Genomic DNA, 13,927 nt, shown 5'->3' with positions numbered 1-13,927 from the left:
GAAGGTGACTGACGAGAGGGTCCCTCCGAAGTTCAAGCACCAGGAACCGCAACGTGAAATGAGCTGCTGGGTCTCCTGCGTGCCGAGTGGGGCCCGGGACTTGCCGTGGGGTCACCGGCCGCCCGGACCCGTGCGCCGAAGCGCCGAGCCCCGCGGGCACAGGGCGCGGCCGTGCTCGCCGGTGACCCCGCCGCAGCGCGGGCGTCGGCGCGCGCCCTCGTCCTCAGAAGGGGGGGACCGGGACGCGGCCACGCACGTGCAAGGGAGACAACAGGGGGAGGGGGGGGGCGGGGGGGGAGAAAACCTCCACAAGCCGTGGAGGGAAGCCCGGAACACACTCCTCCGCGGCGGCTCTCACGAGGAACCAGCCCGTCAGCAGCTCGGTCTCGAGGCTTCTCATCTCAGGACCCTGAGCCCGCGCATCTCCCCCGCGGGAGCGCCCCCGCCCGTGCTCCCCGAGACGGCGGCCCTAGCGCCCCGGGACCGGCCGTGCGCGGGGACGGCGGGGACGCGGAGCGCGGCCAGGGGCCGAGGAGGACGGTGAGCGGAAAGGCGCGCGCACCTGTGCCCGAGAGCAGCGACGACAGCGGACGAGGCCCCTGAAGCCGCCGCCGGCAGACGGCCGCGAGACCCGACAGACGTTAGACTTAAAAAGAACCTCGCCAGAGAGTCCCCCGGCCACGGAGGGGGGCCGCCTCCATCGGCAGCCCCGGGAGCGCCCAGGCTCGGGGAGGCGCCCGGGGAGCCGGAGCCGGCGGTGCCCGCGCACCACGGCCGAGCACGGCCGGGCCGCCGGGTCCTGCCGGGTCCTGCCGGCCGCTGTTCGGAGATCTTCGGTCTCGGAAGGATGGGACGGCGGATGAGCGTGCTGGGGACGGGGACGCTCTACCCTTTCAGCACGTGCCCTCTTCCTACCGGAGTCTGCAAATGAACGGAGCCCCTAGAAAGCCCGAGGGCGAAACGCAGTAGCCGCTGCCGCTGGCTTTAGCAGAAGACAGAAGTGCCAAGATTTTTAATCTAGCGAACAGCTTCAGGGTTGGTGTGTGAAAAGAAGGTGCTGGGCTAGAACATGAACACACAGGATTAAAACCTGAGAGGGGAGGGCAGAAGGAGCGTACGCTAATACCCAGCATGCACGCATTTCTACACCTGTATCTCTGCTTAGAAAGACATGATTTTGCAAAGAACAAAAAGCTACCTGAGGCCGCATTCGTGGGTTCCAGCGCACATAGTAGTTTACCCACAGTTCCAAGTGACTCAGACTAGCAACAGGATACAAGACGTGGTTTTCATAATTCACAAAGAAAGGATTAGAAAATTCTTCAAGCTGGCTATTGACATAGGACCATAAAGATATAGTCTTCGTATATACATCCTGAAAAACAAAAAAAGGAATACATTGAAATAAATTCAACTTTTTTTCAGATCCTTGAGAATTTGCATTATAGAGAGAAAAGGCCTTGGATAAAAGGAGTTCAAAGGCTGAAAAGTTACAGAACATTTGCTAAGCCCCACCCCCATCCCTTACGCTCCGCCATCGCCTCATGCCAGGGACAGCAGGGAAACATACACTGGTTCCTGTCCTGGTAAAATGCATTGCTCAGTTAGGTGACATCTGGCGACCATGTCAGTGTGAAGGCAAGATGAGAACTTTCTAAAAAGCACGGGATGATGGGGCCCGTCCATAACAAATACAGTCTTTATTTCCAGTTTGCAGTTTTGCTTTTGTGACTGGGGTAGAATTCCCAGATAAGATTGCTTTCCCCGGAAAATCATGGCTATCCGGGGGGAAAACACTCCGGGGTGGCAGGCGGGTGAAGCCTCCCACCGAGAAGCACATGCCCACTTGAGAAATGTGGGACTACCTGCGCCGCTCCCCTGAGTGGGACGCCGGAACCCACAGGCTGGGTAGGATGGGTCGGTGTTAGACACGGACCAAGCACAGTGACAACGTCAAAATTAGAAAACTGTAAAGCCGGCTGACTCCCACAAGCTAGACACAGAATTCCATCAGGACCTTTTCCTATTTATATACTCTGTGTTTCTAAGAGAAACACCAGCGAGAATTCAAGGGGCTCTGAAGAGCCACAGTCATCAACACAGGCGGTGCCAGCCCGGGAGGGACAGACATGCGCATCAACAGCGGGAAGACGATACAGAAACAAGCCCTCACCTAGGCAGTCCCCGATTTCCAAGCTGGGCACCGAGAGCCTTCGGTCTGGGGGAGAGAGTCTTCTCAACAAACGGCTGGGATGACCGGTTAGCCACAGGCAAAAGAATAAATTTGGACCCATACCATACAGTGCACGCAAAAAGAACTGAAACACGGGTCACAGGCCTCAATGGAAGGGCTGAAACTATAAAACTCAGAAGAAAACACGGGCTCAACTCTTCACGACCTCAGGCTGGGTAACGGCTTCCTGCATAGGACCCCAAAAGCACAGGCAATGAAAGGAAACAAATTGGGCTTCAGGAAAATTAGACTTGTGTGTTTTAAATGAGACCATCAAAAAGTGAAGAGACAATGCACAGAGTGGGTGACAATTTTTGAAAATCATATATCTGATAAGGGACTCGCATGTATCCCAAGTTCTAAGGAAGTCTTATGACTCAGTGATGAAGGCAGCCCAGCTGCAAACGGGCGGGGGTCTGAACGAACAGTTGTCCACAGGAGCTATGCGGAAGGCCAAGATGCACGCCGAAACATGCTCGCACTGCCATCACTTGCCAGGGAATGTACCCCAGAACCCACAATGAGATACCACGGGGATGGCTAGAATAAAAAAAATACACAAGTGTCTGCGAAGAAGTGCGAAAAGAGGCCCCTTCGACCTTGCTGGTAAGATACTGACTCTGGAAGAACAGTCTGCGGTTCTTCAAAAGGTTAAACACGCAGTTCCCATGTGACTCGGCAACTGCACTTCCGGTTCCGACGGCGGGGGGGGCGCGTGTCCACACGAAATCCGCACGTTCGAATGTCCGCCCGCAGCGGCGCGCTCGTCAGAGCCCAGAGCAGCAACGGCCGCGAAGTCCGCCGGCGGCCGACCGCAGCCGCAGCTCGTGGCCTCTCCCTAGCGTGGAATGTCGCTCGGCCAGAAGAAAGGCACAGAGTTCGGACACCTGCCGAAGCACGGGCCTGGACGACATGACGCCACTCACGGAGGACAAATGTTCGCTTCCACTCACGCGGGGTGTCCGTAATTGGTGAATCCGCACGGACTGCAGGCGGATCGCAGCTGCCCGGGACAGGGGCAATGAGGAACGGGGAGAGACCGCTCACGGGGCCGGGCTCTCTCTTTGGGGTGATGAAAAGTCTAAGGGGTTTATGAACTGAGGTGGTGGTGGCTGCACGCTCTGAATACACCAAAAACCACTTTAAAAGGGCGAGTTGTATGTAAGTCATAGATCAAGAGAGCTGATTTTTTAAAATATACTTTGTCAAAAAAAAAAAAAAAGACCATTGGGGTTTAAATTCTACATGTGAACTTCATTCTGTTGATTTTCAAAAAAAGCTTTATTGAGATATGAGTCACATATCGTAAAATTCACTCTAAAACTTTTAACTTTTTTTCAAGAGGTTAACAGGACCCTATCACCTGGGCCAGTAGGAATGTGGACCTTATCCTGCCCACAATGGAAGCCACAGGTTGCTGGAGGTCAGAAATGAAGGGAGCAAAGTTCATTTCCAGACAGTGGCCTTAGTCCACCATGAACTAGGCTGTGGGGCAGTGACAAGTGGCCAGATTAAGAAAGAATCTCTTCAGGGAGCCTGGGTGGCTCAGTCGGTTGAAAGTTGGGACCCTTGATTTCAGCTGAGGTCATGATTTTGGGGTTACCGGATCGAGCCCCACATCAGGCTCAACCCTTAAGGCAGAGTCTGCCTGTCCCTCTCCTGCTCTCTCCTTCCTAAGTAAATAGTCTTTTTTTTTTTTTTTTAAGAATCTCTTGTGGGGAGCAGCTATGGCAGCTGGGGGAGGGAGGAGGCAAATGCTAAGGCATCTTGAGGGGCAAAGCTGCCCTCTAGGGAGATGCAGGGGAGCAGGGGAGCAGCAGCACGATGGTAATTAGACTCCAAGATGGGACAGACAGTGACCGAGAGAGAACAGAGTTTGGGGCAGGAGGAAGACCGAACTGGGTCCAGGCAGGCTCCCGGGTGACAGAAGAGCTAAAGGGAGGAGACTGAGTGGGGTGTGGACATGGAACGAGGGGGCGACAGCTGTGGGGAGGCTGTAGAGGGAGGTGGGTGCTGGCGACTATTTTCTCCAAAATTCAATAATGTTCTGATGTGCTTATTAGTCTACAGGTGGTGGCCCTTTTCTGTTAACCAGAAGACACTCTAAGCTGCCTTTTCCCAATGCTTCCTCGTGATCATTTCTTTCATTTATCTCAAAATGAGGAGGAAAGGGGCACCTGGGTGACACAGTCAGCTGAGCACCAATAACTGGTTTCGGGTCAGGTCGTGGGATCAAGCCTGCCTTCGGGCTCTGCTCTCAGTGCAGAATCTGCTTGGGGTTCTCTCTCCCTCTCCCACTGCCCTTCAAGCTTGTGCTCTCACACTCGCTCGCTCTCAAATAAATAAATCTTTAAATTAAAAAAAAAAAAAACAACTTAGGAGGAAAGAGGGGAAATAGAACTCGGCCAGACGAAAAAGGAAGTCTGGCTCGCTACCTAGCAGGAAGTTCCGGGATCACCTACAGACTTCAACCCTCCTAGGTCTCTGCGTACCTGTCACCCTAATGGAATGGACAGTGAAGAGCAGAATCACATCATTTTGGAGTCAGTGTGGTAGAAAGTACACGAACTTGGGGTCTAGGGGTCCAAGGTCTAGAACTGACCGTACAAAATCTTAGAGTCCTCAGACAGCTGTGGGCTTGCTTCCCAGTCCCCATAATGGAAGGGGCCTATGTCCGACCACATGGAAGATCAGACACACGTGCTGGGGCATCTCATGTGACCCCTCATTTACAAACAGCAGCAGGGCCAGACCCAGGTCCCCTCTCCACCCAGTACCCCCCGTTCCACAGTGGCACTTAATGGGAAAGGCCCCTGAGCCATGGGCAGTAACAGACAGGATGGCGTGCACTTACCTCTTTGAACCGTTGCTGTTCACAGTTGCACAAAAAAGTCCCGAAGAGACAGCTATATAGATGGTCCAAAATTGTGATCAAGAACAGCTCATTAAACTCGAAAGCCGACGGAAACTTAAATGGAAAGAGAAGTAAGGTTTAAAGTTCAATTTCTACAACACAGTGGTAGGAATTTTCGGTGAAAGCTAAAGTACAATTTGGAATACAGCTGAAGGTTAAAAGGAAGACTGAGCCATGTTGGATTTCACTTCCTACAGCTTCCGGTCCAGGCCCACGGAGCCGGCGCTAGAACACCTGCAGCTGGGAGAAGAGCCCGCAGCCGCCCTTCTGCCGGAAGCAAGGAGAGAGCGGGACGGAGCGCATGGAGCCGCTATTCGCACACACCGGCCAGCTGCCCAGAAGGGAAACAGACAAAGCCAGTTCGACTACGGTCCCGGCTTTCTGCCTGGGGCTACGTTTGGAGTCCAAGAAGGGAGAGGGGTTCCCAGGCACAGCAGGTACCAAAAGAGATTCAAGAAAGAACGGAAAGGCTATTATCTAGTAAAGAAATAACTCGTGATTAAAAACCTTCCCACAGAGACAAGTCCACGAACATACACCCCCAAATCCTTACCAACATCTGAACAAACTGACGCTGGCAATATATACAAAAGGTAACACAACATGATCCGGTGGGGTTTAGCTCAGGAATGCAAGGCTGGCTTAACATTTGAAGATGAACATTAAAAAATAGTAATTACTGTAATTCACCACATTAACAGCATAAGAAAATCACATAATCATCTCAATTATTGGTTTAGGTCATTCTCAATGGGTTTTTTGCGGAATTCCAACAAGGACTTTACCATTGCCGGGAGGTTCTAGCCAGTACCTGGCATTTAGTAGCTGTAAGGAGATGGTCTGGAAACGACAATAATGATTAATGATGGCAACGAAGCTCCTGGGCAGGCGACAGTGGGGCGCCTCCCACGTGCCAGTGCCCCAGCAAAGTACCCAAGGCGGCAAAGGCCGCTGGAACCACCCAGCAGAGCTTTAAGTACATTTTCTTTAAAGTATGAAACTGGTCCCCAGAGTGCTATTGGCACACTCTCATGACCATCCTGTCATCTCTAGAGAGACAACCACGGTCACCGATGGCCGGATTACTTTCCCAGGCTAGGGACAAGCTTCCCAAAGAAAAAAACGGTCCATCCAGGACCGTCCAAACTCCCCCTGCATTCGCTCTCTTCCTCCCCGGCCGCTCATCACATCAGCGGCCGTGCGGACTTCTGCTCGGCCGCCCTGGATGCGGGTGGGCCTCTCTCTCCATCTTACGGACTGTTCCCGCAGAAACACAACTCTCTTCTGCGGAGCCCCCTCAGAATGCCACTCCTTCAGAAACCTCTGGAAACTAGCCGTGGTGGTGGTTCTTAGATGAACTACATCAACTAAATCTGGCTGAAATGTTGATGATGATAGCTACTGATGAAGCCTCTCTCAGGGCCTTGAACTTGCAAATCCACCAGTGGCCTCACATTCCAAATGGCTATCCTTTAAACGGCCTAGCACATCATGTCTACTTTTCCCAGCATTTTTCTATGCAGTTTAGTTATACTCTAGTTAAGAAATTATTGGCACCACAAAATTTATGAATGTTAAGCAAATATATAACATTTATGTACACTGAAGCTTTATCAAATCAAGGATAGAAATGGAAGATCTAGATTTTATTTTCATTTAAATTACACATTTACTAACAGGACAGGGAAGCTTCTATGGACACATTTCTGAAGTCAAATGAGTCTTTACTGCTAACTCTGAGCCTGCCTGCTCCTGGGAGCTTGGCTGGGCATGTTCTAGCAGCCCTGACTCTAAGCCTTATTCTGGCCAAGTGGATCCCAGCGCCGGTAGGTCTAGGTCAGGCGGGGCTTGGCCTCTGCCTGTCAGCACCCCCGGAACCAGGACACAAGAGCTGCACCTTCGGATGCTCGCCGGGACTGCTGGTCCCATTCAAATGGCGTTGCGACCTCACGCTCAGTCCAGGAAATGCTTCATTAGAGGAAGCAGCAACAGCTAGAGTAATACGAATAGAAGATTAAGTCTTGTGATTTGCAATTTCTTTTGGCCTCTTCTCCTGGAAACTATACCATCTGCCTAAAAAGAATGGGCTCAAAAACTCTAGAAATCCACAATGAAATTCTGCACGTCTTGAGGAACAAAAATATGAACCACTATTAAACCTACTCAAAAGGGCAGAGTCTATTAAACTACGGTTATTGTAGAATGTTTGAGACTCTTTTCTGACGAGCCGCTCAATTCCTTTCCCTTAGATCCTTGTCTATCAATTTGTGCTCACAGCCTAGTTCACGTTATCCTGAGATTTCGAACGATTTAATGCGGATTTAGCTTACTTGATTTAGCAGTAGGCAACCTCCAAATAAATTAATCTCATTACATTAATGCATCTTTCCTAACAAGCTACATGTCGCATCCACTTGTAACTTAACTGATAGACTGAGTGGTGCTCTTTCTGCTTCTATTGCATTAACCATGTTGTTTTAAGAGACGTTAATTATACACGTTTCATGGACAGGAGCTGAGAGGCATCTGAAATCTAATCTAAACCCCTTGTCTTTTTTTTCCCCTTAAAATCCAATAACCAGCACAAAAATGATCTAGATTAAACACGAAAATAGGGACAAAACATTATGAGGAATGGAAGGCAGTTTGCGGATACTACACATGCACATGCATGCACTTGGCGTTTGGGAGGAAGGAGATACTTCACATCAACAAAAGTAGTGCTTATCCCCTCAGAAGCATCATTTTTTGTGTGTGTTCAACCTTGTTACACAATTTTTCTAAAATGCATTTTATACTTTTTTGTTTTAATCTGAATGTAACCATCATTTAATTTTGTTGTTGGTTCAGTTAATACAAACAGCAAGAAGTTCACAGTGCTACATAACAGTATGACCCCTGGCCAGCCTCCGTGCTTTCTGAGTGTGTGTTCACTACCAACCGTCACTCATCCCACCGGTGCCCACCTCTGAAATGCCCCTCCACCCCCACCAGCCCTCCAACTGGCTGCTCTGAATCACGTGTGACCTGGTGCCTGGAAAGCACGAGAGCCCCATCAGTCTGGGGAAGCTGGGCCTAAAAGTAAGAGGAAGGTCTAAGTGCCAAGGACTCTAGGAGGTCTTCGCTAGCTGATCAGAACTCAACCCCCCCCCCCTTTTTTCTTATTTCTGAAAGCATGCCTGCTCTCTCTAGATGCTTGGTACTGAGATCCATGAGGCATGCAGACTCACAAATCAGACTGTGTTTTAGTAATACCCCCACACCCAGTGCCACCCTCCCTCCAGTGTCAGCAGCTCTGGGCAGGCCTGAGAATTTTCATCTCTACGTGCCCAGGGGAAGCTGAGGCTACCGGCCCCGGGACTGCGGCAGGATGGAGCCTGTCGTCTGGAGGCTGGTCTTCTGCCTCACTGGCACCTCAGAACGCACATGGGGAATGTTCCAGAATGACATACATCTGGACTTCTCCCTCGGCCCACAGGAGGAAGGGTGTGCAAGGAAGGGGGCCCAAGCATGTGCACCTTTAAAAGTTTCCAGGCGCTGACAGTGTGTCCACAGGTACACAGTGAGGCGGGGGTCCCTCAGATGGCTCCTGAGCAATTGCTGCTGGAAGGGGTCTGGGCCGAGAGGCAGTAGGGCAGCAGTGCACCGTAAGTGGGCTCAGCCTCTCTCCTGCCCACTGCCGCCCCCCACCACTAAGGGTGGTGCACGATGAAGGATTTCACAGATAGTCGTACCTCCGACTTCCCGGGCTTAGAAAGCAGAGATCCTTTGAAAAGATCCTGGGGTGATGGTAATAATGTGGTCAGGAGGCTGTCGTGAGTGCCATGGCTGCTGATGGAGTCACTAGAGGTCGCCAACAGTCTTTCCAGCTGGACCTCTTCCCGTGACTAAGGCAGCCACGGCCAGACCTCCGGGCCAGTAGGAAGGAGAGCACCCAGGCCATGGCTCTCCACCCTCTGACTCTCTCCCTGTGCAGGCTCTGGGGAGACTACCTGTTTTCTATTCTCTCCGTCTAGGTCTCTATGTGTCTATCTCTCTCTGTGTCTGTGTATGTGTCTCTGTGTGTCTCTCTGTCTCATTCTCTCCTCTGTATGCCTCTCTGTATGCCACTCTGTCCCTGCCGCTCTGTCTGGCACTCTGGCTTGATCTCCTATCCTGAGGATAAGACCCCAAACTTGGGCTCAGGTGTTAGAGACCAGGGAATAAACAGCATAGGCCTCAGGGCCTGCTTTAAACTGAAGCCGTGGGGGCCCAATACACTTAGGGAAGGGGGATCCCTGTGTGGCCACCTTGCATACTGGGGCCCTGTGCCCTGGGGTTTGGAAACTAAGCACCAGTAACTTCCTACCTACCTCTGCTTCCCGGACATTCCCTGCCCTCGGCGGCACTGCCGCGGGGCCATGGGGGCCCAGGCCAGGCGGGCCCAGGCCAGGCATGCAGACTCCTGGGTTCCCAGGGCTGGCATCCCCTCCCCTGCTGTCAGTTCTGTCACATCCCTGTTTCAAACACTTGGCCTGCTCAGCAGGGGACCGTGCCTCTTCACCCAGACAGAAAGGGAGCACGAGCAGCAGAATGGCAGAAGCAAGGCCTTGGTCGGCAGAGCTGGTGGACAGAAGACTGACAAAAGCATTTGCACAAGAACAGGAACTTTTGGTGAGAAATGATAGTCTCTAATTTTCTGCTTATACTTCTAAGTGAATTAGAATCAAACCGAGTTAAATAACAGAAGGGTCCCCTTTTTACACACATACACGTGTTCATTTTGAACGAACATTAATATTTATCTAATCTTCAATTTTAAGTCAGAAATATACTTGAAATTTCTTACCTGTCTTGTCATTTGCCAAACACAATCAATGAACTGAAGAAATATAGGGGATCGGTCAGCATCTGCGTGGTTGTCGTTGCCGTGGCCCACTCTCTGAGAACGAACGGGAGGTTAAACATGTGAATGCATGCCACAGTTCTCTCAAAAGTCACTTAAAATTGCCTAGTGGCAAGCATTATTTGTTATCTGTATGTCCCAAGACCTAACAGGAAACACAACTTCAGTGTACTGTACTGTTATGTGTTGACTTTTATAATTCACTTTAAAATAGTGGAGATCAAGAAGTTATAAGCAAGTGGCCAGTAAACGTTTCAGTCCCAATGCTAGGGTCAGGCCGGGCCACAGTGCCAAGTGCACAGTGTCAACGTGGGACTACCGACTAGCAGCTCAGGAAGCACATTACGATGGCCATTTCCTCCACAGGTGGAAAAATAGGTCTTCCCACTTTTCCGAAATGTCAGGAAGTCTGAGAATCAAATAATAATCTATACATTTTAACCAATTCTACAGGACTCAGAGAGCCCCACAAATCCCACACTTGAAATGGTAAGGGGGAGTCCTTGCTCAAGGCAGCCCAGTTCTGAGACATACTTGATAACCAACAGTGCATTTCACACCTTTCAGTGTTGTAGAGCTACTCATGGATTCCTGATAAAAGAACTTCAAAAACAAACACGACAAAACATTGGAAATGTCAAGTTAAAAAACAGCTCAAGAGTGAAGATTCAAAGAGAAGGCTCAAATACTCTGGTGACGAAGCAAAAGGACGAGAAGGAAACATTCCAAAGATATAATGCAACTACTACATAGAAAGCGTGAGAAGTACTGGGTCTAGGAAACTGCCAGTGGGAGAGACATAGAAAGGAGGAAATCCAGGCCTCACAGTTACAGTAGTTGGGTCTTACTGGTTTTCAATTGTGGTGAAACATACAGAACGTCAAATGGGCCACCTTAACCAGTTTGTGCACACAGCCCAGTGGGATCAAGTAGGCTCAGTGCTGGGAGCCAACCCCACCGTCCATCTTTCCAATGTGAAACTCTTCCCCGTTAACTCCATGTCTCCCCACCCTGCTGCCACCAGTGTACTTTCTGTCCCTGTGCATGTGACTGCTCTTGGTCCCTCTTATAAGGGGACTCCTACAGTATCTGTCTTCTTGTGACTGGCTTCTTTCACTCAGCAGGAGGTCCTCAAGGTTCATCTGTATTGTAGAATGTGTCAGAAATTCCTTCCTTCTGGGGCGCCTGGGTGGCTCAGTGGGTTAAGCCTCTGCCTTCGGCTCAGGTCATGATCTCAGGGTCCTGGGATCGAGCCCCGCATCGGGCTCTCTGCTCAGCGGGGAGCCTGCTTCCCCCTCTCTCTCTGCTTCCCCCTCTCTCTCTGCCTGCCCCTCTGCCTACTTGTGATCTCTCTCTCTGTCAAATAAGTAAATAAAATCTAAAAAAAAAAAAGAAAAAAAGAAATTCCTTCCTTCTTTGAGCTGAGTGACACGACCATTGTATGGACAGACCACATTCTGTGTACGTGTTCATCTGTCAATGGACACCGGGGCTGCTCCTACCTCTGGGCTCCTGTGAACCACACTGCTTGTATGCGTGGGTGTGCAAGTATCCCAGTCTGTTTTCGCTTCTTTTGGGTGTATCCCCAGAAGCAGAATCCCCGGGTCACAGGGCGGCTCTATTTTTAATGGTTTGAGGAACTGCCCTACTGTTTTCCACAGCAGCTGCAGAAGTGGCCTTATCTCTGCACTTCCCCTTTACAAGATAATCTGTAGAACCTGCTCTTCAGTGTTTAAGGCACCTTGGGAATGGTTTTGCACAGCCGCTAGCAATTTAAGATTCATTCTTTTAACAGCAGCTCACTGAATTCCGCTGGTGTACGCAAGGCATCTTGCCTGGCCCTTGGGAGTTTGGGGACATGTGGTGCTGTCCCACAGAGGCCATACTCTTGGCTACACACCTGAGGTACCAAGACAAACGAGACACAGTACCCGTGCTGAATAAATAATTCACTTGCAGTGTAGTCGTGGGAGACCAGTAAACAACAAAGGCACTGAAACGTGCCCAGGGCTTCCAAGTCTGGAATGGGTATGGCGGGGCCGCAAACGAACAAGAGCCAACCTTGGACGGGGCAGAGGGAGCAGGGAAGGCAAACCCCGCGAGTCACAGTCATGGAGGAGGAGGTCTCGTTTCGGATAAACCTTCACGGACAGAGGGAGATACCTGCTTCCTGGCTGGCCAGGGGGGCACTGCAGTAGAAGCAGTGGGAACACGGTAGGGGATACCAACAGCACCGGAGGCAGCTGGGCATGAGGCAAGAGGAGGGAGGCGAGACAAGGCTGGAAAGGTGGACTAGTCCAGATGACCGAGGGCTTCAAATGTTGAGTTGAGGAATTTGCCCACAACCGCGTGGGCCACAGGAAAGCTCAGAGGGTTCTGCGCAGCATGAGATCTGCTTCTTGGAACGCTCCGCCTGGCTGCAGCGAGGACAATGGATTGGAAGGGGACAGGTGACAGAGAAACTAGTTAGGAGGCTGCCATCACAGCCCCAAGGGAGATGGGCAGGCCGGAACGAAGGGGGCATCAGTGGCACTGAGACAGATTTGAACGCGTTTAAAGACATGGGACCAGTCGAGATCACTACGGTGTTAAGCACAGAGAAGAGGCGCAATCTGCCGACTGAGCCCTGGAGCACCCCAACACGAAGAAGTCGGGGAGAGAGGGAGGACTAGAAGATAGGAGGAAATTCAAAAGGCTGTGCAGACCTAGAAGCCAAGGGAAGAAGCAACAGCATGAAGTACTCAGGCCCTCCTCCTCACTGAGCCTAGCCCTTCCTCAGAGTCCAGGCCCAAACGCCTGACACGGACAGACTCACCTCCACAGCACAATGCTCCACCTCCGGGAAGGACATCGAGGTGCAGGGGCGGCTCGGACAACGGCCCCTGAAGGGCATGTGGCTCACAGGCTCTCCTCACGGCCGATGTACTCGGGACCGCCATGGCGGGAGCCACAGAAGCACCCCCACACCCATGGCCTGTCCTCCTGCTCTGAGCAGGTCTGAATGAGGCTTCAGGCATATTCCGGTGCCGCGCACAGTTAAGACGAAGCCCCAGTGGCTCAATGACTGGGGAAGAGCCGGAACGAACAGCCACTCAGACTAAACAAATAGCAGCCCGAGAGCGGCCGCCAGGTGACCCAGTGACCCCACTCCTACGGGTGTCCCCAGTGCGAAAGCGGCCATCGCAGTCTGAACTGCCCCAATCCCTACGCTGGAGCCCTGACCCCCAGGGCCTCGGAAAGGGACTACATTCGGAGATGGGGTCTATGAGAGGTGATTAGAAGGAAGATGGGAGGCTGGGCCCTACTCCAGCCTGACCGGTATCCTTTCAAGGAGAAGAAATTCGAACGCAAGAGGCACCAAGGAGGTGCACCCAGAGGAAAGGCCGTATGAGCACAGGGGGAGAAGGCGGCCATGCACGAGCCGAGAAGACACGGTTCAGGACAGACCAACCCTGCCAGCACGTGGATCTTGGACATCCAGGCTCCAGAACTGGGAGACTATATATTGTTATTGGCTAGGCTCCTCGGTTTGCGGTAGTCTGTGTGGCAAAAACTGGTATGCCAACGTTCGCAGCAGCATTAGTCACAAGAGCCAACTGGTGGGAATAATCCAAGTGTCCACCAACAGGAATGGATAAGCAAAGGGAATACTGGTCAGGTATGAAAAAGAACTAAGTTTTTATATACGCTATGTAATGGATAAACCTTAAAAACTGTGTTTAGAGAAATAAGCCAGTCACAGAGAGACAAATGCTATGATTCCATTTACAGGAGGCACCTAGAACAGGCAACTTGAGAAAGACAGAAAGCAGGTTAGTGACTGTCAGGGGCTGGAGGAGGGGGAGATGAGGAAGGACTACTTAATGGGTACAGGGTTTCCTTTTGGGGGGCGGAG

At 51.5% G+C, this 13,927-nt stretch overlaps 1 protein-coding gene across 3 annotated transcripts in view; it reads right to left on the bottom strand.

The window, feature by feature from the left end:
• The window catches only part of LOC111139116 (myotubularin related protein 1), a 57,297-nt gene that overhangs the window by 4,762 nt on the left and 38,608 nt on the right, over positions 1-13,927 (bottom strand). For all 3 annotated transcript variants that reach the window (XM_022491268.1, XM_022491267.1, XM_022491266.1), the window contains 3 exons: positions 9,976-10,068; positions 5,088-5,201; positions 1,199-1,375 (listed from right to left, as the gene is read on the bottom strand). In XM_022491268.1, the coding sequence (XP_022346976.1) occupies positions 1,199-1,375; positions 5,088-5,201; positions 9,976-10,068 (384 nt within the window). The remainder of the gene's footprint in view (positions 1-1,198; positions 1,376-5,087; positions 5,202-9,975; positions 10,069-13,927) is intronic.

This window comes from Enhydra lutris, unplaced genomic scaffold (assembly GCF_002288905.1).
Source record: "Enhydra lutris kenyoni isolate GAN:26980312 unplaced genomic scaffold, ASM228890v2 scaffoldscaffold96, whole genome shotgun sequence".
Lineage (NCBI taxonomy): Eukaryota > Metazoa > Chordata > Mammalia > Carnivora > Mustelidae > Enhydra > Enhydra lutris.
The sequence above is the reverse complement of the archived record's forward strand: the minus strand, read 5'-3'. Positions and strand labels throughout refer to the sequence as shown.